Source organism: Cavia porcellus, unplaced genomic scaffold (assembly GCF_034190915.1).
Source record: "Cavia porcellus strain 051 isolate PalLab524CR breed Dunkin Hartley unplaced genomic scaffold, mCavPor4.1 scaffold_14, whole genome shotgun sequence".
Lineage (NCBI taxonomy): Eukaryota > Metazoa > Chordata > Mammalia > Rodentia > Caviidae > Cavia > Cavia porcellus.
In genome coordinates, this window is record NW_026947497.1 from 76,637,003 (window position 1) to 76,657,468 (window position 20,466).

General features: G+C 44.9%; 2 protein-coding genes across 4 annotated transcripts in view; both read left to right on the top strand.

The window, feature by feature from the left end:
• Positions 1 to 74: 74 nt before the first annotated feature.
• Dynlt2b (dynein light chain Tctex-type 2B) lies at positions 75 to 12,795 on the top strand. Of its 2 annotated transcripts, XM_023560277.2 has the most exons (5): positions 87 to 322; positions 3,049 to 3,182; positions 5,393 to 5,462; positions 9,953 to 10,016; positions 12,616 to 12,795. In XM_023560277.2, exons 1-5 carry the CDS (start codon positions 192 to 194, stop codon positions 12,661 to 12,663), a joined length of 447 nt encoding a protein of 148 aa, XP_023416045.2. In that variant the 5' UTR covers positions 87 to 191; the 3' UTR covers positions 12,664 to 12,795. The 2 variants fall into 2 exon arrangements, with proteins under 2 accessions (XP_063080402.1, XP_023416045.2); XM_063224332.1 differs by lacking the exons at positions 9,953 to 10,016; positions 12,616 to 12,795 and having other exon boundaries at positions 75 to 322; positions 3,441 to 5,446.
• Positions 12,796 to 14,934: 2,139 nt separating this feature from the next.
• The window catches only part of Pcyt1a (phosphate cytidylyltransferase 1A, choline), a 45,956-nt gene continuing 40,424 nt past the window's right edge, over positions 14,935 to 20,466 (top strand). The window contains exons 1-2 of one of the 2 annotated variants that reach the window (XM_013160342.3): positions 14,974 to 15,110; positions 15,231 to 15,421. The gene's annotated coding sequence lies outside the window, so the exon portion shown is untranslated. Of the gene's footprint in view, positions 15,111 to 15,230; positions 15,422 to 20,466 lie in introns of both variants that reach the window. The other variant, XM_003477110.5, reaches the window with a different exon arrangement.

A 20,466-nucleotide genomic window follows, 5' to 3' on the forward strand; every position in this document is an offset into this window, starting at 1 on the left:
CACACCCACCCCTGGCAAGCAGTGCCCCAACCTCCCTCAGCTCCGTCACTCAGCGTGCGCATGCGCAGCCATGGGCCAGACGCTGGGAAGCGCGTATGGCGCGTCACGTGACGGCTAAGGGTGGCCCTGTCGCCCTGGCGACGGTCTCCTAGCTGCTGGCCTCGGCTGCCCCGGGTCCAGGAGGCCTGGCCATGGCCGCCTCGGCCAGCACATCCTTCACTGCAGGCCCATCGTTCGCCGGCGTGGACGGGTTGCTTGAGACCGAGAAGAACTCAGAGGAGCCCGAGAACACCTATATTCTGAGGCCTATTTTCCAGCAAAGGCGGGTAGCAGACGGGATGTGGCGCGGGGACTTCGGGAGTGTGGGATTCTGTATGCGTAACTCTTCTGGGAGGCTGAGCGCCAGAAAGGAGCGCGCTGCTGGCGCGGCGGGGCGGGGCCGGAGGGCAGGGGGAGGGCCGCTGGACTTTGGACGCTGCGACTCTGCTCTGGCGCCAGGGGGCAGCAAAGGCCCGAAACTACCGTGCTGCCTTAGGCCACCCACAGCGTGCCCTGGGGGAGTCGTTGACCCCGAGAAACCAAGTGCTTATGGGAAAGAAGGATAGAATGGAGAGCGGCAGAAAATCAGCAGCGGGTACGGGACGCTGTTCAGTCTTGTTTCCAGGACTAACGTATACGCAGCTGTGCCAGAATGCACCTACTCCTGGCTCTGAACCTGGTTGTGCACGTCCGTAATCTCTGCACTCCAGGAGGCTGAGGCAGGAGGACTGCAAGTTTGAGCCCAGCCTAGGCAATTTAATGAGACCTGTCTCAAAAAATAAAAAGGCCGGGGCTTGGTGGCGCATGCCTTGGGAGGCTGAGGCAGGAAGACAGACATGAGGCCAGGCTGGGATACAAAGTGAGTTCAAGGCCTGCCTGAACTGCATAGCTAGACTGTGGTTCAAAAAAATAAAAATAAAAAGGGCTGGGGCTGTAGCTCAGTGGTAGAGCACCACAGGGTTCACTCCCCAGTACTTCAGGGAAAAGTTTGGCTATCTTGGTAAAAGGTTCTAACAATGTAGAGGGTGGCACCAGGCCTTCTCCACTGTGGAACAAGATTGACAACACATGGGCATATATGTAGGAATACTCCTGTATGTGATTAGATTGATTGATTTTGGAAGGGGGCACGGGGATCAAACTCATGACCTCACACTTACCAGGCAAGTGCTGGAGCCGCTGAGTTAAATCCCCAGCCCTGATAGATTTCTGAGACAGCATTTCCCTATGTAGTTCAGGTTGGCCTGGACTCAGTACCCACTCCTGGACTCGAACTTGCTGTGATCTACCTGCCTCAGCCTCCCAAAGTGCTGGGATTACAGGTGTGTGCCACTATGCCTGGCCACTTTAAGCTTTTTAAATTCTCAATAATATGTTGAGGTCTCCTTTATACAACTCACACATAAAATTACAGGAGCTGGTTGTGGAAGCACACATCTGTAGTCTCAGGAGGCTGAAGCAGGAGGATCATCGCAAGTTTGAGACCAGCCCGGAGTACATAATAAGCTCAGACCAGCCTGGACTACATAGCAAGATCCTGTCTCAAAAAACAAAAACAAAAATAGTCTTTTAATCTGACAGATGGTGGACAAATCAACTGACAGCCATGAAAGAAGGAACTAAATGTTGTAATGTGTGATAAATTCAACCAACCTGCTAACAATATTGGTAGGGTGATGAAATGGTGGTGGTGGTGGGGGGTCCTTTTCTTTCTTTATTTAATAATCTTCAGAAGTGTGTATTGTGCGTGATGTGAGTATGGAGGTAAAACTGAACAAAACTGATGAAACGCCCTGATCTGATAGAGCTTGTGCCTAGTAGGGATGAGGGACGTCCCACAAGAGAAAGTCACGGTGAGGCTCTAGGGGAGCACAGACAGGAGCAGGGAGGGAGGAGGCAGGAGGCGGTGGGAAGTCTCCAGCTGTGCCTGGAAAGGGGACTTGCCTGTGATGCAGGGAGCCAGCTGTGTCTGCATGGTGACAGCAAGCACAGATTGCAGGGGTCCAGCAGTGGTGGCCTAGGATGAGGCAGTGGAAGGTGTGCCAGCCAGGCAGCTGCAGGAGATTTCGTGGGACCCTTTATGTTACCGTGAGGACCCCAGCCCTTATTTGGATGCAGTGGGAAAAATCTGGAGGCTTTTTGTTGTTGTTGTTGTTAATGTTGTGTATTTGGGACAGGGCCTCACTATGTGGTCCAGGCTGGCCTTGAACTCACTATGTGGTCCAGGCTTCCCTCAGACTTGCAGCAACCTTCCTGCCTCAGCCTCCTACGTGCTGGCACCACAGGCGTGCACCATCATGGCTGGCTGGGATATTTGAAACAGGCGAGTCTCCCGGAAATCCTAGGGCTGAAACAGCCAGGCTGAGTCTGGGGCTGCTGGGGACCTGAGAGAGGGAGGCACAAGAAGACAAAGGACCTGTTAGATGCTGTGGGGCTACTAGCCCAAGGCAGGAGATGGGGGAAGAGTGATTGAATCTGAGATAATTTTGAAGGTAGAACAGATAAGATTTCCTCACTGACAAGACTGATCCAAGGCTTTTGGCTGAGTGCAGTAGGAGCACAGTTGCCATCCATGGCAATGGGGGGAGCCCTGGGGGGGTCTGTGTGGAGAAAGATGAGCGTGAAGCTCACGGTGCAGTGCGTCAGCTGTGCGTTTCTGCCGGAGTTTAGGGGAGGCCCAGGCTGCACACACAACTTTGGATATGACTTGTTTCTTAATTTTTTTATTTGGGGGGGGGGGCTCTTTTTATTTTTTAAGTTTTGAGACAGGGTCTTACAAAGTTGCCCAGGAGAGACTTGAATTTATGATTTTTCTTCTGCCTGGGCTCACAAGAGCTAGGTTTGCAGGTCTGCGCCATCACGCCTGCGCTGGTGTTACTACCTTTACGAGGAAAAGTAAGGATAAGAAGGACTAAACAGCACTGATGACCAAACCTGGGGGAGTCGAGGTGTGAAGGTGAGTGGGGGTTTCCACTTAGGGCTGAGGTGTTTCTGGACTGTTCCCACTAGGTTCCGCCCCTCTGTGGTGAAAGACTGCATCCATGCCGTGCTGAAAGAGGAACTGGCCAATGCCGAGTACTCTGCAGAGGAAACACCGCAGCTCACCAAGCACTTATCAGAAAACATCAAAGATAAGTTAAAAGGTGATTGTCCCTTTAAATGCAGCTCTACCCCAGTAGGTTTCCGGTCTGTAAGTGCCTCAAGCTGGGAATTTAGCTCAGTAGCCTAAGTGCCTTCTTGGCAGACCTGAGGCCGTGAGTTTAATCCTGGTACCACCAAAACAAAACAAAACAAAACAAATTTCAAAATAAATGTTACAAACTGTGGTTGCAGTTAAAGGCAAACTTAAATATCTGTCTTCTCTGGTTACTTGGTGACTTCTACAGGTTTTTATTTTTTAGATGGTGCGAAGGAATCAAGATGCGAAATAGACCCTTGTAGGAAGACACTGTCCAAGAAATTGTGTATGCAAACTGGGTGGGGCAGTGCATGCCTGTAACCCCAGCACTCTGAGAGGCTGAAGCAGGAGGATCACTGCAAATTCCAGGTCAGCCTGAACTACATAGTGAGTTCAAGGCCATCCTGGGCTACCTAGTGAGACCCTGTCTCAAGAAAGTATTTAAAAATACATAAATAAATAAATCACATGCAGAGAGAATCTTCTTTCCCATCTTGCTGGGTTGTTTCCTTTTTCTTTTTTTGGACGGGAATCGAACTCAGGACCTTGTGTTTTCCAGGCAGGTGCTGTGCCACTGAGCTGCATCCCTGGCCCCTGGGTTGTTTCTTCTACCAGGCTACACTGGCATTTTCTTAGCCTGGCATTCAGTGCCCCCGCAAGGCTGTGATCATCCACGTCTCCAGCCAAATCCTCAACTGCTTCTCTTACTCTTGCCTCTGTAGCTGCCAAACTCTACATAAACTTTTTTTTTTTTTGGTCCATTTGTTTTGTTTGGGTTTTTGGTCTTTTTGAGACAGAGTCTTGCTATGCAATTCAGGTTGATCTTGAGCTAACTTTGTAGCACAGGCTGGTCTTGAACTTGCAGCAGTCCTCCTGCCTCAGCCTCCCAAGTGCTGGGATTATAAGTGTGTACTACCATGCCTGTTTGTTTTGTTTTTTTGAGACAAGTTCTTACTATGTAATTCAGGTTGGCCCTGAACTCACTATGTAGCCCAGGCTGGTCTTGAACTTATGGCAATCCTTTTGCTTCAGCCTTCTTACATGAAGTTTTATTGGAACACAACTGTATCAGACTCCACAGGGCCTATGTTGTATTTAATGCACAGTAGGGAAAGAAGGGAGCTGGGCTTTGAGAGAGCATTCTAGATGTTTATCACACCTCATCTTCCCTGGGCCTTGCAATAAGCCTGGGACATAGGTAATGAAAAGGTTAACTAAGTTCTTTAAGGTGGTTAAGTTTACATTAGGCTCTGTGTTCAAATCTCTCTCATTCCCAAGCTTGCCATCACAGGCATGAAATACCTGTGGACTGGTGTGATCAAAATGTATGGCAAATGCTTAAGAAAATTTATTATAGTAAAAGACACATTGTCATGAGTCCTCCAGAAAATTCTCCACCCCACTTCAAACACACCTATCTCAACATATTTACTATTTTCTTAAGCAGTTCTAGAAGTGCTCTTTTCTGAGTATTTTTACCAGATGTGATAAAAAAAAAAATACAGTGAATACAGCGGGTGAGTGCCTTCCAGCGGGAAGGTGAGGGCTTGGTAAATCAGTATGCTGAATCCTCTCATCATCACCTTATTCACTGGATCTGGGGCCATGTGACTTCTGGCTCTTTCTCAGAGTGAAAATGCCCATGAAATGTTGAATTGATAGCAGCCATGACAGTGTAACTAAAGACCTTCATGAAAGAGGACTCTAGAACTGCTGCAGAAAGTGGCAAGAATGAAGGGATAAGTGTGTTTGAAGAGTATTTTGAGGAGGATTCACGGCAGATGTAGCTTTTAATGTAATCAATTAAAAACATGGGCCTGGGGATTTAGCTCAGCGGCATAAGCGCCTGTCTTGCAAGCATGCAGTCGTGAGTTCGATCCCCAGTACCGATAAAAAGGAAAAAGACAAAAAACAAACAAACAAACAAACAAACAAACAAAAACTTTTAGGTTAGACATGGTGACACATACCTGTAATCCCAATCGTCAGGAGGCTGAGGCAGGAGCATCACCATGAATTTGAGGCCAGCCTGGGTTACAAATTGAATTCAAGGCCAGCCTGAAATGCATAATGAGACCTTGTCTCAAAAAGACAAAAAATAAATAAAATAAAATTTTAAAAAAGTAATTTTGCCACATATTCACTTACAGAAAACTTTCTTGTTTTCTTTTCTAGAAATAGGATTTGACCGATATAAAATGGTGGTACAAGTGGTGATCGGAGAGCAAAGAGGAGAAGGGGTTTTGTGAGTAGCTGTCTGCTCCTTTTGTTGTTATTCATCTGTTTTCTGTAAGATATTTGTTGTTTTGACAACTTAGTGTCATTGTCTTGCAAGAGTGAACGGGAAGAACAGCTGAACAAAATGCAGCTGTGAACTGGGCAGTGTGGTCCTGATGGTACGCCCGTGGGCGGGGGTAAGCCCATGGGGTATGAAGAGGTGGCTGCATCTTCATACGTTTGGCAGGCCGATAGGTGCGTAGGGCCTGTGTGGGTATGCTTCCTTTCTTATTTGTTGTGTGTGTGTGTGTGTGTGTGTGTTTGGTTTTGAGACAGCGTCTTGCCGTGTAGCCCAGGCTGACCTTGAACTTGCCTCATTCCTCCTGCCTCAGCCCGGTTTGCCGGTTTGGACGTTTCTTTTTTTTTTTTTTCCCTGTACCAGGGATTGAACTCAAGACCATGGGCTTGCAAGGCAGGCGCTTATACCACTGAGCTAAACCCCCAGCCCCCAGTTTGGATGTTTCTGTGCATTATGGAATGACATGCTGCATGTCCTCTCACAGTCCTTGGTGCCCACCTTTTGGTTTTTATTACTCTCCTAAATTAATGTCTTTAAAATTGAGACCTGTTAGCAAATCTAATTGCCCTTTCTTAGCTCTTGGCCTTGGCTTCTGTTTCTTAAAACTCCTTTGGTATTTTGGCCCTGATTTCAGGTAATTTTGTTTTCTAGCTGCTTATCTATTCCTGATCTGTAGTTTTGTTCCCTCATTCCTCCGTCTCTGCCTTGCCATTTATCTGGTAAGGAAATTGGGTGGCTGGCCCTGTAGTTTCCTGTATTCTGGCATCTGCTGATTGCGTCCCTGTGGTATTGTTGGCTGTAGCTTCTATTGCCTGTGTTTCCTGTAAAGAAACACTTTGTTCTAGTACTTTCTTTTGGCAGGGTCGGGCAGAACAGGGCGCCTCTCGCGTGCAAGGCAAGCTTCCCCCAGCTGCCCTTGTGCTCGGGTGAGGACTCGGGATTGTGTTTGGCCTTCTGGATAGCTGCTCCCGAGTGCCCTCATCTGAGAGTCTTCAGCTCACTCAGAGGTCTGCAGCTCCGCTTTGCCACATTCGTAGGCTTTGGGGACAGGGACGTAGACTTGGATTTGGGGATGATTTTGCTTAGCTTTTTAGGTCTGTGCTCGCACAGTCTCAGAATTCAGCATATTCTGTTGTGTCCCCTGCCTGTGATGGTGCCAGGTGCCAGCAGGTTTCCCTTTCCTTCTGTAATCAGGACCACTGTGGGGCAAAGCCAAGACTCAGCCTTGTGCCCTGTGCCCAGAGCTGCCCGTGACTGGCGGCATTCTGTTGCGGAGCGTCCACTCAGCGCTCTCTGTTTGTTCTCCTTGTCCTGGCATTTGGGCTCCTCTCGCTGGTCTGCTTTAGTAAGCTCTCTAATGTTTTACCAATTTTTAGTTGATCTCAGTGGGAGCATCAGCCTGCTATGATCCATCCTGAAAGGCGTCTCCCAGATCCTGTGACCTGCCTCTCACGTATGTGTGTGCATGTGGGTGTGTGCAGGCATGTAGGTACTTACAGGCGCACACTCAGGCAGCTTTGGTGTGCACCGCATGGTACAGGCTGATCTCATGCGTCTCCAGCCCTACATCTGGACCTGGACCTGGACCTGGCTGTTTCCTCAAGGAGTTGGCTCCTTTTATTGGAAAATAGTGTGTTAGATCACAGGATTTTTTTTGTCTTTTTTATTTTTTTTGGTACCGAGGATCGAATTCACAACCTTGTGCTTGCCAGGTAGGCACTTGTGCTGCTGAACTAAATCCCTGGCCTCTTTTTTGCCTTTTTGAGACTGGGTTTCACTATGTAGTTCAGGTTGGGCTTGAACTCACTTTGTAGCCCAGGTTGGACTTGAACTCGAAGCAATCTTCCTGCTTCTGCCTGCCTAGTGCTGGGATTCCAGGCATGTGCCACCATAGCTGGCCTTAGGTCACAGTTTGAAGGCAAAGATTGTGTTTTATGCATTTTTTTTGCAATACTGTTATTTAAATAAAATTTTTAAGTACCTCTTTTTGTTTTTTTGCTACTGGAGATCGAACTCATGACCTTGTGCTTGCCAAGCAGGTGCTTATGCCGCTGAACTAAACCCCTGGCCTTTAGATTTAGATTTATGCCCTTGCTTAGTCCTACTTAGTTGGTTCCTGCTGTCTTCTTTCATAAAGTCTTTTTTGGCTTTTTTTTTTTCCCTCTCTAAATTCTCTAAACTTTTGTAGTCTTAATATTGCATTAGCTGGAGGCTTAGACTTGATGGTCCTTACAATCTTTTAATCCTAATAAATCATAAATGAGCACAAAGTGTGCACTCTCTTATTCTTCCACAGTGTGTTTACTTTTTCACCTAATTGAGCTGGGAATTGAGGCAGGCAGCACATCTGCCTGGACACCTGGGAACTGCTGCAGGGCAGGGTGAGTGGTAGAGTTTGAATAGGCCTGATCCCTGAGCTACACCCACAGGCTTTAAGGCACTTTTTCAATTGGCTGATTAAATAGATTATTTCACTTCACATTGTTAACACTGCAGTTTGGAAACAGATGAAACTTTTTTGAATTAGGGATATGTGAGCTGGGTTTGGTGGCACATGTCTGTGTACTCCCTGCTACTTTGGAGGCTGAAGCAGGAGGACTGCTTGAGCGTAGGAGTTTAGGGCTAACCTGGCAACAAAGCAACATCCTGTCTCTTAATGAAAGAAAGAAGCAAAGAGATGGTGTATATATGTCATGGGTTCTGAACTGTCTGGGTTCAAAGCCAGTTTTGTCTCGTACGACCTTTGACACTGACGCTCCATTTCCATGCTTACTAAATGGGCATGACGACAGAGCACACCTCATGTGACCCAGTGAATTCATACAAGAGAGCATTTAGACCAGTGACCAGCACAGAGGAAGCACTCAGAAAATGTTAGTGATGAATTGTAGATGTGCATAGGAAGAATGTAAAACACCTGTAGTTACTTTTGAGATGCTATAATTTCATTTATCAATCCAACATAATTGGGCTTTGTATTCAGTTTTTGATTGGCTTTTATTTATTTTTATTTATTTATTTATTTTTGTCTTTTTCCTTTTTTTCAGTACCGGGGATCGAACTCACGACTGCCTGCTTGCAAGGCAGGTGCTTATGCCGCTGAGCTAAAACCCCAGCCCCTAATTGGCTTTTATTTTTGACTAATATATATTTTTTCTTATCCAAAATGTGGGGAGAGTAGTATTAGCCAATTTGAGAATGTAGAAAGAACATAGTAGCTGGACGTGGTGGCACACACTTACAATCCCAGCACTTGGGAGGCTGGGGCAGGAGGATTCCTGTGAGTTCTAACATAATGAGCCTCTGTTATTGGAAAAAAAAAGAACACAGACAGACAGTGTCCTAATAGGCCACTTCTGCATTCAGTTCAAAGGCTGAATTCTAGTGCAATTTGTCCCTTTTGGCTCTACAAAATGACCGAACTGGACTGTATAATGCTTGGGTCCTATGCACATTTTTCTTCTACTATGATGCGGGAAGCGAGCCCATTAAAAGTCACACATATTTACAAGGCGTGAGGATGATACACACTGAATAGTTAAGTTTCAAAACTTTATTATGGTAAAGTATACATTGCTGCTAGTCCCCTCAAACTATTTCCCCTTACTTCAAGCGTGTTTATTCTGTTGTTCTTGCTACTTTCTGAAGCAGTTCTGGACTCTTTCCTGAGTGTCTTTACGAGATGCACAAAACTACAGTGAACACTGCCTGTTGAGTGAGATTCACTGGAAAGGCGGGCTCGTAAAAATAATAGTGTGTCCTTACCCACCTTGTTCACCAAGTCCGGCGCCATGTGAGTTTTGGCTTTTTCCCAAAGTCGAATGACTGCCAGTCTGCACAGTGAGACCCTGTCTCAAGAAAAAAACAAAAACAAAAACAAAACCCACTCGGGGGGCTGGGGATTTAGCTCAGCGGCATAAGCGCCTGCCTTGCAAGCAGGCAGTCGTGAGTTCGATCCCTGGTACTAATAAAAAGGAAACAGACAAAAACAAACAAACAAAAACCCACTCAGGAAAGCAGACTTTAGAGAGTGGCAAGAGAATGGGATGAGTGTGTCCCAAGTGAGAGGGTGTTTTCTGAAGGAGATCCATGGTGATGTGTCTTTTACTGTAATACATTCTTTAGATGTTTATAAAAATATTCACTGTGTTTTTGGATCATGCTTGGTATCTTAGCTGAACTTATCTATAGTAGAGCTCTGCTCAGAGGAGCAGGCTTCAAGATGTGGACTCCTGCTCCTCAGGCGGTCACTCAGGGTCTGACACTGCCCAAGCCCAGGCTGGTCATCTCTGGCTTGTGACTTCTGTGCCAGCCTGGCCTGTGAAGATTTCGGAAGCATCATCTATGGAGTGCATGAAGGCAAATCTTTGCTCTGGCAGATACGTGCAGTTCAGATCCATGTAGTATCACTGACTGTTGTCCTTTCTGTGCCTCTCTAGCATGGCCGCTAGATGCTTCTGGGATGCGGACACTGACAACTACACTCACGATGTTTTCATGAACGTAAGTCTGCCTGGAAACCTTTCCTGACCAGGGACACGCGGGCATCTCGAATCAAGGTATTCAGTGTTTATCAAGATGCAAGGACACTGCAGTTCCAGACATTTGTCTTAGACTTCTTCTCAATGCTGTGGTTGGCTTTTTTTTTTTGGTACCAGGAATTGAACTCATGACCCAGTGCTTGCCAGGTAGGCACTTATGCCACTGAGCTGAATCCCTGACCCTTGATGCTGTGGTTTTACTGTTCCTTCCTGTGTTACTAAAGCAGAAACCTGGCATTCTCTTTATAGTATGGAGATTGAGTGCACAGGTGACACAACTCCTTACAGCTTTGAATTTTGGCAGAGCCTATTAGTTACTTGACATATTATCGTTAAAATTATTTTAAAACTGCACAGTGGGGTGTAATCCCAGCACTTGGGAGGCTGAGACAGGAGGATCACTGGGAGTTCGAGGTCAGCCTGGGCTACATAGTGAGACCCAGACTCAAAACAAAAAAAAATTTGTTTGAATGTTAGTGAGTTATTTACACAAGTGTTTATATGTTTTAATTATAGGCTGTTGTCTTGTACTTGATTCCAGAAACAGTCCCATCCTCTAATCACTGCTACTTATGAGTTAGGAGAGTCAGAGTACATTTGAAGAGCAGCTCAGTTGAGCAGATTAGGAGAGGGGCTTCATTTCTGGCTCTGCCACTTTCTAATTGTATAATTAGGTGAGTTATTGAGTTTTTCTGGTATTGTATCAAGAGGTAAATTTTCCCAGACTGGCTGTGGCTGCCTATGAAAACATGGGGAGCTTATTTAAAATAGATGCCAGGTGCTTCATCAAATAAGCCAGAGGCTGGATCAGAGAATGTGAATTTTTAAAAAGTTCCCCAGATAGGCTAGGTGTGGTGGCACACTCCTGTAATCACAGCATGCAAGAGGCTGAGGCAGGAGGATCACTGTTTGAGGCCAGCCTGGGCTACATAGTGAGTTCAAGTCTAGCCTGAACAACACAATAAAACCCTGTTTCAAAAAAAAGGTTCTCTAGGGGCTGGGGATTTAGCTCAGCGGCATAAGCGCCTGCCTTGCAAGCAGGCAGTCGTGAGTTCGATTCCCGGTACCGATAAAAAAAGAAAAAAGAAAAAAAAAAAAAGGTTCTCTAAATGACTACTGATTGCCAGGTTTTTACAAAAGTGTCAGTCCATGAAGTGAAACCAAACAGTGAAACCAAAGCAGGTTCTTCAGCACAGGTAGTCTGTTGTAGAACACAGGAGCTGGGCTGACCCAGGAACTTGGCCTTTGGTGAATCAGCAGGTGCATTGAGTTCCCATCGCTTCTCACCTGGTAGCACCAGGGGCTGCCCAGGCAAGACTGGTCCCTGTGAGGAGGACCTGCAGTGTTGGAACAAGCTTACCTGGGCTCTGGAAAGCAGTGTAACATTCCGAGCTAAAGATGGACCAATGAGCTTTACCAAAGCAGAAGAAACACTCAGAAACCATTGCGTTTATTCAGCATTTATGACAAAGTGCCATTACTCTTATTACCAAAGCTTCCTAAGTGGAGTAAGGCATTTACTATTTAGAACCTCAAAGCACTTCATAGATTATTTCCTAGAAATCAGGAAAAATGGGAATAATTGATAAATATGTATTACCCAAAATTTATTAGCTCACATTCATTCAGAAAAATTTTTTTTTTTTTTTTGTAGTTTTTGAGACAGGGTCTCACTATACAGTTTGGGCTCACCTTGAGCTCACTTTGTAGCCTAGGCTGGTCTCAAACTTGCAACGATTTTCCTGCCTCAGCCTCCCAAGTGCTGGGATTACAGGCATGTGCCACCACGCCTGGCTTTTTTTTTTTTGAGACAGATCTCGCCATGTAGTTCAGACTGGCCTTGAACTTACTTATGTATCCAAGGCTAGCCTTGAACTCGCAGTGAGTTTTCTGCCTCAGCCTTCTTGAGTGTCCCTAACTTTTTACCCAGTGGTTGTGTTTTTTTTTTTTTTTTTTTGTACTGGGGATTGAACCCAACATCTTTGCACTGAGCTATATCCCCAGTCCCCAGCCCTTTCTTTCTTTTTTTTTTTTTTTGTACCAGGGTTCAAACTCCTGACCTCATGCTTGCCAGGCTGGCACTTATGCCACTGAGCTAAATCCCCAGCCCATTCCTTTCTTATTTTGAATCAGGGTCTCATAAATTGCAGAGTTCTCCAGACTGGGAGTGCAATTTGCAATTCTGCTTCAGCCTCACTGGAGTCCTGGGATTACTGTATAGGTATGTGCCACCAGGCTTGGCTTCTGGCTTCCTGTTAGCCAGCAATTGTGTAGCTACCCACAGGAAAGCAACTTTATAGCTGTATTTTGGAAACTTGGAAACCCTTTATTTCTTGAGGAAGGAAAAAGTCTTGACCTTGAACTGTTATCCTCCTGCCTCAGCCTCCTGTCTGTTGGGATTTACAGGCGTGTGCCACTACCTCAGGCTTTGGAAGAACCCTTCCTAACTGGAAACTGACCAGGATCTGCAGTGGTGGTAATTTTAGTCGCCTGTGCTGTCCTCATTCTCTCATTGGTACTAAATTCTTGGATTTTCCCCTCTCTTGTGTCTTATTTTTTAGGACAGTTTATTCTGTGTGGTAGCAGCATTTGGCTGTTTCTACTATTGAATCTTTGAAAAACCTGGGAGAAGATATGGCCGTGAAGAAATCTGAACTTTTTTTTTTTTTTGGCAAATCTGAACTTTTTAATACTGTTTAATATCTTGATAAAATAAAAATGTGCTGCAGTTTAGAACTGAATCTGTTGTTTTAGGCTTTATATTTTTAGTGTTTTGATTCTGTTACAATATGTTTTATTATAGTGACATAGTGGCCACGCCAGTGATTCCAGCATTCAGGAGGCCAGGGCAGAAGGATTGCTGGAAGTTCAAGCCCACCCTGGGCTACATAGTGAGTTCAAAGCCAGCCTGAACTATACCTAGAGAAGCCTTGTCTCAAAACACAAAACAAAACAAACAGACCCAAAAAAAGTCTGTATATTTTGAAAATACAGGAAAAAAATAGTTGGGGACAATCTTTAAGCATAACCAACAAGAATGTTTTGGTATATGTATCATTTGCAGGGCTTAAAAACCATATATCATGTTATAACCTGATTTTTCTCATGTGTTACAGTGTCACAAGTTATGTCATTTTATGTGCATAGTAACTTTCGTAAGCATCCTTCAATGGCCACATTTGTTCTTCCAGATTCCATCACTGTTGCTTCGGCCATTTCCTCACAGAGGGACTAATTCCTAATCTTCACTATTCCCCAAATACGGATGAATCTACCTGTGCAGAAAGCTTTGTCACTCTCCTTAGCTCTTTCACCTGTGACTTACACACTCATGAGTTTAAACACTCATCCCGTTTCTCCAGGATTTGTCACATTTGAGAAATTTCAAGCTGTGTATGAAATCATGTCACCTTCAACTCTCCGTGATCCCCCTACTCTCTGTAGTGTTGTCCCTAGAGGACCCAGTGCTTGTCCAGCTGGCCATTCTTATATGTGGCACTTTTATCAGCCATGTTCAGTTCTGGACTTGAAACTTAAAAAGGGTCAGATTTAAATCCTTTTTCTTCCTGAGGGCCCTTCTGCAGGTGTACAAGTTTAACCCTTCTTTTTTCTCAGTCACATCCTAGTCAACTGTGTAGACCTAAATAAATCCATAAGTAAAAATTTGAAAAGATAGCAAATACATGGGTCACGGATTTAGCTCCAAGGCTTAAGTGCCTGTCTGGCCAGCACGAGGTCATGAATTTGATTCCTGGTACAAAAAAAAAAAAGCAAATACAGTGAAAAATTCACCATGATTCCTAAGTTTTTGTTTCTTTTTTTTCTCTTTTTGAGACAGTTTCACTATGCAGTTCAAGGTGGCCTTGAACTCACTTTGTAGCTCATGAAGGCCTCAAACTCACAGCAATCCTCCTGCTGATTGCTTTAGCCAGCACCCCCTCCCCCAGTGCTAGGATTACAGGCCTGCACCACCACATCCAGTTTGATTCATAACATTTTGATTCAAAAACAAACTTGCCTTAAAAGCAGAGGTTCATTTTCTTGGAAGTCATTTTTTTTGTGAGCCAACCGGGTCAAAGGTTAACAGGATGAACCAGGCATGGTGGCACACTCCTGTAAATCCCAGCACTTGGGAGGCTGAGGCAGGTAGATCGTTGCAAGTTCGAGGCCAGCCTGGGCTACAAAGTGAGCCCAAGGCTACCCTAAACAGCATAGCAAAACCCTGTCTCAAAAAGAAAAAAGATAAAACAACAGGATGAAGCCAGGCAGTGAGGTGCTCCTTGTATACCTTGCTATGGGAGAGTGAGGCAGAAGGATCCCAAGTTTTAGGTCTGGACAATTCTGGGAGACCCTCCTCAAATTTAGTGTTAGAGCGTTGCCTGGCGTGTTGGAGGCCCTGGTTTTAATCCCCAGCGATACACAGACGCCTGCAATCTTGGTATTCAGGGAGGCTGAGGCAGGAGTATTTATCACGTTCCCACTCACCCGGGGCAATTTGGCGATTTAGCGAGAGTGTCTCAAAATTAAAACAAGAACCAAAAACAAACGCGATCAATGAAAAGGGGCTAAGGATATAGCTCAGTGCAAAGGCCCTGGGTTTAATCCCCAGTAAGAAAATGAGGTGGGGAGAAGAAAGAGGCCAGGAATGGCGTCACAGGAGCCGGTGAACTCTCTTTCCATAACCACGGAGTTACGGCTTGGCCGACCACAGTGCGAACGCTGGCAGTTCACGTCCGTGTCCCGCGAGGAGGAAGCGTCTTCGTCGCCAGCTCCGGCTCCGGGTGGACACCGACCTTTGCCATCCACCACAGGCTCGGGCTTCCGCTCAGTCCTCCGCACGCTCCTCCGGCGTCGGGGAGGCGGAACTATTGCGTCGAGGACAGTGGTTTCCGGGGAGAAGTCGCGGTGGGATTGACAGGAGGGCGGGCAATGGGTGGAACTTCCGGCTGCTGTTCCGTCAGCTGCCTGCTCCGGGCGTCTCCCCGCAACCTCCTCAGCTTCGCTAGTCCGTGACCCCGCGCTGGGCGGCGGACGGGGCCCGGGAGCGCGAACTACGGTGAGGACCCGCTGTGTGCTGTACGCTCGCTGCCCTGTGGGAGGGGAGGCACCGTGGGGCTGGGGCGGGGTGACAGCGAAGTGAGTGTGGAGCACGGGCTAAGGGGCTACTGTGACCTAGGGCTAGTGACAGCGAGGGGACTGTGACCCAGGGTGGCTGCCCGCGAGAGGTCTGCGACCCTGGGGAGAGCGGAGGACCGGGACGCCGGGGAGCACGAGACAGAGGCTGCGACGGGACCATGCCCGAGGCAGTGGCTTCAAGGGGGCCGTGACCACGGGGCGATGACTCGAGACTGATCGATGGATGGCACTGTAAGGGGACTTTGACCGAAGGGAACGTGGGACAGCGCCTGCGAGGGAACGCAGACCAAGAGGGGCTGGCTTGGAGGAGATCGTGAGATCAGTAATGGGTGGTGCGGGGGCTGTGTGGGTGCGGCGTGGGGCCGAGTGGCCGTGAGTGGGCGGCAGGAGTGCGTCGTGGACTTAGGCAGACCCGACTTTAACTCTGTGGACTTCCTGAGCTTGGGACACTTAACCTCCACGCAGAGTTACAGTTCTGGCAGAATATGAAGTTTAGTTTAACGTCTCCCAGACTATGAGTAGCCTATTACTGGGTTGTGAAATCAACTTTATGGATGGCACTTGAGGTTTTTTTTTTAATATAGAAATGGAATAGGGTAAAAATTTTTGGTGTGTTCACATAAAGATATTGTTTCATGAAATGTGTTTCGTTTGGATTTTGTACATCTTAAAATGTACGAAGTTAAATGTAGTTTTAAAAAATCCGAAGCCTGAGAAATGATCGAAATATTTTAGAGGGTTTTTCTTTTTTTGTTTTTTTGAGACAGGACTTGCTGTGCAGTTCTGTCCTTGAACTCACGTTATAACACAGGCTGGCCTTCCAGTCTTCTGAGTCCCCCCACATATACATAAAATGTAATGATTCTGTGGTTTGTAAGTACAATGAAGCAGCTAGAAAAATAGGATCTATGTCTGGGGCATAGATCTTAGTTGGGAGAGGCAGAAGTTGTATTGAACCTGGTGTGGTGATGCACACCTGTAATCCCAGCACTCAGACGGCTGAGAAAGGAGGATCGCCACGAGTTCAAGGATATCCTGGATAGTCATCGTGAGTGCAAGATCAACTTCAATTCAGGGTCTCAAAAAAAAAGTTATACTGAAATAGAGACAGTGACATTTATAGATGCAGTGCTGATTTAGGAGTTGCATTAGGAGAAACTTCTAGGAATACACATTGAGGAGGGGGAAACTTTGATGTTAGGAACAAGGCTTGGGGAAGGAATTGAAGATAAAAACAAAACATTCTGCCAAGCATAAAATGGAGGTAGGGAGATATGACCTTCAGATTATGTTCGGTTTTTACATTTACTGATTGTGCAAGTACATAGAATTGCTAGTAAAAAGATACAGAGAGTGGGATTTGGTGCAGTAGCAGTGGGAGACAGATAATAACCATCTCGAGGAAGAGGGCACAAAGGGGTGATGCTGGGAGTGTCAGCAGTGTTGATGGAGAGGCACACAGGAAAGGCTTTCATGTGTTTGGCTGCCCGGCTCCATGACTTGTGCCCTGGAGGCTCAACCTGACCATAATGGCTATGGTTCCAGGTAACTCAAAAGTTGTTTAGCTACTGAATGTATTTTCTACTTCTTCCCTTTCATGAGGGTTGTTCTGATGCAGTCGAAATTAACTAAATTGAGTGTTGTGCCCAACTGGCTTGAGGCCTGTAATCCCAGCCCTCTGGGTGGCTGAAGTAAGAGGATTGAAAGTTCAAGCCCAGCCTGGGTAAGTTAGCAACCAGGGAGACCCTGTCTCAAAATAAACATTTAAAAAAGACTGGGGGCAGGGGGTTAGGTCAGTGCAAAGGCCCTGGTTTCAATTCCTAATACTGCAAAATATTAAAAAATCAAATGTTACTACTTCCTCTTTTTTTTTTTTTTTTTTTTTTTTTAAGACAATGTATAGTTCAGGCTGGCTTTGAATTGCAGCCTGTCAAATTGTGGGATTACAGGTGTGTGCCACAACTCCCAGCACTACTTCCTCCTCCCTTATTGTCTTTGTAAAAGATGCTGTATTGATTATACCACCCAGGGTTTAAAAAACCCAATAAAGCCTATCATGGTGGCACATATCTGTAGCCCCAGTACTCGAGGCTAAGGCAGGATTGCCCTCAGTTTGAGGCCAATCTGGGCTTTATAGTGAGTTCAAGGCCAGCTTGAACTAAATAGTGAAACTCCTCATCTCAAAAAAAAAAAAAAAAAAACAAAATCTAATAAAAGAATCTTGATGGGGGCTGGGGATTTAGCTCAGCAGCATAAGCGCCTGCCTTACAAGCAGGCAGTCGTGAGTTCGATCCCTAGTACCGGTAAAAAGGAAAAAGACAAAAGAAAAAGAATCTTGATCATTTTTCACTTATCACACACTGTTAATCTAATGACTTTATAGTCGGTAAAAAGGAAAAAGACAAAAGAAAAAGAATCTGGATCATTTTTCACTTATCACACACTGTTAATCTAATGACTTTATAGTCATCCCTGTCTCCTACACACTTACAAACTTTGTAACAGAGGAAGAGAAATCAGAAAGGTTTTGAAATGTGAATGAGTTGCCTGTAGTAGAGGATAACCTTTGGCTTAAAAATGCCTGCTTACATTTTTATCTAGACCAGATATTTACATGACTTATATTCTGTGTAACAAAAAGAAACTACTCAAGAGTTTTTGTAGGTAGTAACAATCTCTAGACATTTAGCCTTGGAGAGTATTACACTCTCTGGGATCCTTTCTGTTGGCAGAATGAAATGATTCTTTTGGGGGTTTTTTTTTGGTCTTTTTGCTTTTTATCGGTACCAGGGATTGAACTCACGACTGCCTGCTTGCAAGGCAGGCGCTTATGCCGCTGAGCTAAATCCCCAGCCCCGAAATGATTCTTTCTGATATAGTAGTTTTGCACACTTTCTTTGGCAAGAATGGACTGTGCTTACCCTTCAGCCTATGATTCACCTTGCACAAACAGGTGGGGATTTATTTTTCTGGGGACCTCCTTTTTGGAAATGGAATTCCTTAAAGGAAAATGATCTGGTTAGATAGAGCTTTCGATTCATCAGTCCCAGGTTAGTTTATATGATATTAACTGATTTATTCTGTGATCATGGGAGATATAACTGCTTTCTCTTATTTTAGATTCCCCATATCTCTGTAATTGAATGTCTCCGATTTACTCTTTGCAAACCACATTAGTAGGATCAAACTCACAACTGCCTGCTTCCATGGCAGGCGCTTATGCCGCTGAGCTAAATCCCCAGACCCTAATTTCCCCTTTCTTTTGGTAGCTCTCTTGCAATCACAAGTTGAAAGTTATATTAGCTTGAGGCTTTCTGTGTTTGGTCTAGAATGACTGACAATGAGTTGTGGCAACCCACGGATTTACTGAGCTGTTAATCACATACACAACTGTTTGCAAACCAATTTTGAAGTGAGGGCTGCTAAAAGTAGTGACACACGATCTTTGCTCCATATTAGAGAACATAATGAGTGGATCCTCAAGAGAAAACAGTGGTATTTTTTTTTCTACAGAGAATTACCTTAGATGTGGTTATGTTCACTTGCTTCATAGCTCAGGAACAAAGGTGTTAATCTTTTTTCATATCATGACTTCTTTGGCAGTATGGTGAACCATGTGGATTTTGGAATGTGTGTGTAGGTGTATGTGTAGTGTTGGGCATTGAATCCAGGGCTTCACACATGCTAAGTAAACACTCTATATCCCTAGCTTGATTTTATTTTGAGACAGGGTCTCACTGAGTTGCCCAGGCTGACCTCAAACTTGGTATCTCATTCTTAGTTCCCCCTAGTAGCTTAAGTTACAAGCTTGTGACATCATGCCCAGCTAGGGCAATGATTTTATATGCAGAAATAAAGGAAACCAACCAATCATATTGAAATAAAGCTATTTTAAAAATTTATTTATTTATTTAAATAAAGCTATTAAAAACAAATTTTGTGTGTATGGTACTGGCAGTTGAGTCCAGGGCCTTTGCACTGAGTTATATCCCCACCATTTTTCAAAATTTATTCTGAGAAAGGGTCTGAGTCACTCAGGTATCTAGGCTGGGCTCAGACTTGCAATCCTCCTGCCTCATCCTCAGCTTGTTGGAATTACAGGCATGTGCTAACACACCTGGCTCCAAAATTCTTTGTGTCATATAACACTATGTATGCCTTTTATTTGCATAGTAAATAATGTTTACTGTCTATCAGTAGGTTTTACGATAATATTAAAATGATCATGGGTTTAAACTACTTCATGATAATTGTAGAAAGTATAATATATGAAAATATGATTTCTATTGGTGGCAAAGTCTGTTTGTCTACTAAATCTGTTACTGCTGTGGCTCATGTTCATAACTGAAGGAAGCAGCAAGGAAGAGCTTGTTGAAAATAGATATATAACTTTTGGGCATCCAAATTCACATTCTTCTTGAATCCTATCATAAACTGCCTAAGAGACCTAAGTACCGTAATCCACTCTAGGAAGAGTATATTCTAAATGTAGGGTTTGCTCACTGAATCTTCTGACATAATAGTGGCAGAGAAAACTTTCCCCAACCGTTAAGAAATGGTACAAATGTCCCTTATGGTGTTTAGAAGTGTCTCTTTGCTGAAATATCCTGCTGTATGGTCAGGCCCAAGTATAAGTTTTATTTTGTGGCACAAGCTCAGAGTGAGTGCCTGCTCAATGTTTGTTGAGAAAGATTTCTCTGGAGAAATTAGAGGGAATAGATCAAGTTTAAAGCTAAGATGTTAGCTGTGGCAGTTTACAGGCATCAAATATTAAGGGTTATCATTGAGCTCTTGCTTACAACTAATTTTTATGTTGTGAGAGTCACCTTTATAGTTAGAAGTCTCCAACTCAGACATCCTTTTAATTTATTCTATCTAGTGTGGTGACATATATGGGCTAGTTACCCAAACTGTAGTAACACTATTATGGTATAATTTTGTGAAACAATTCTATTCCTAGAATTGCCCCCAGTTTGTTTGTTTTTGTTTGTGACAAGATCTTGCTTTGTAATGTGGGCTTGTCCTTAACTCACTATATAGCCCAGGCTGGCTTTAAACTCAAAGTGATCCTCTTGCCTCAGCCTTCCTAGTGCTGGAATTACAGGCATGTACTACTATGCCCAGAACACCCCCACTTAGATTACATTGATCTAGATAACATTTGTCAACAAATTATTGTTAAAGCTGGTCCTGTCTTCATCAAGGTGTAAATTGGTAAACTTTTCTTAGAAAAGATTTTGCTGGGCATGGTAGTGTACACCTGTAATCCTAGCCCT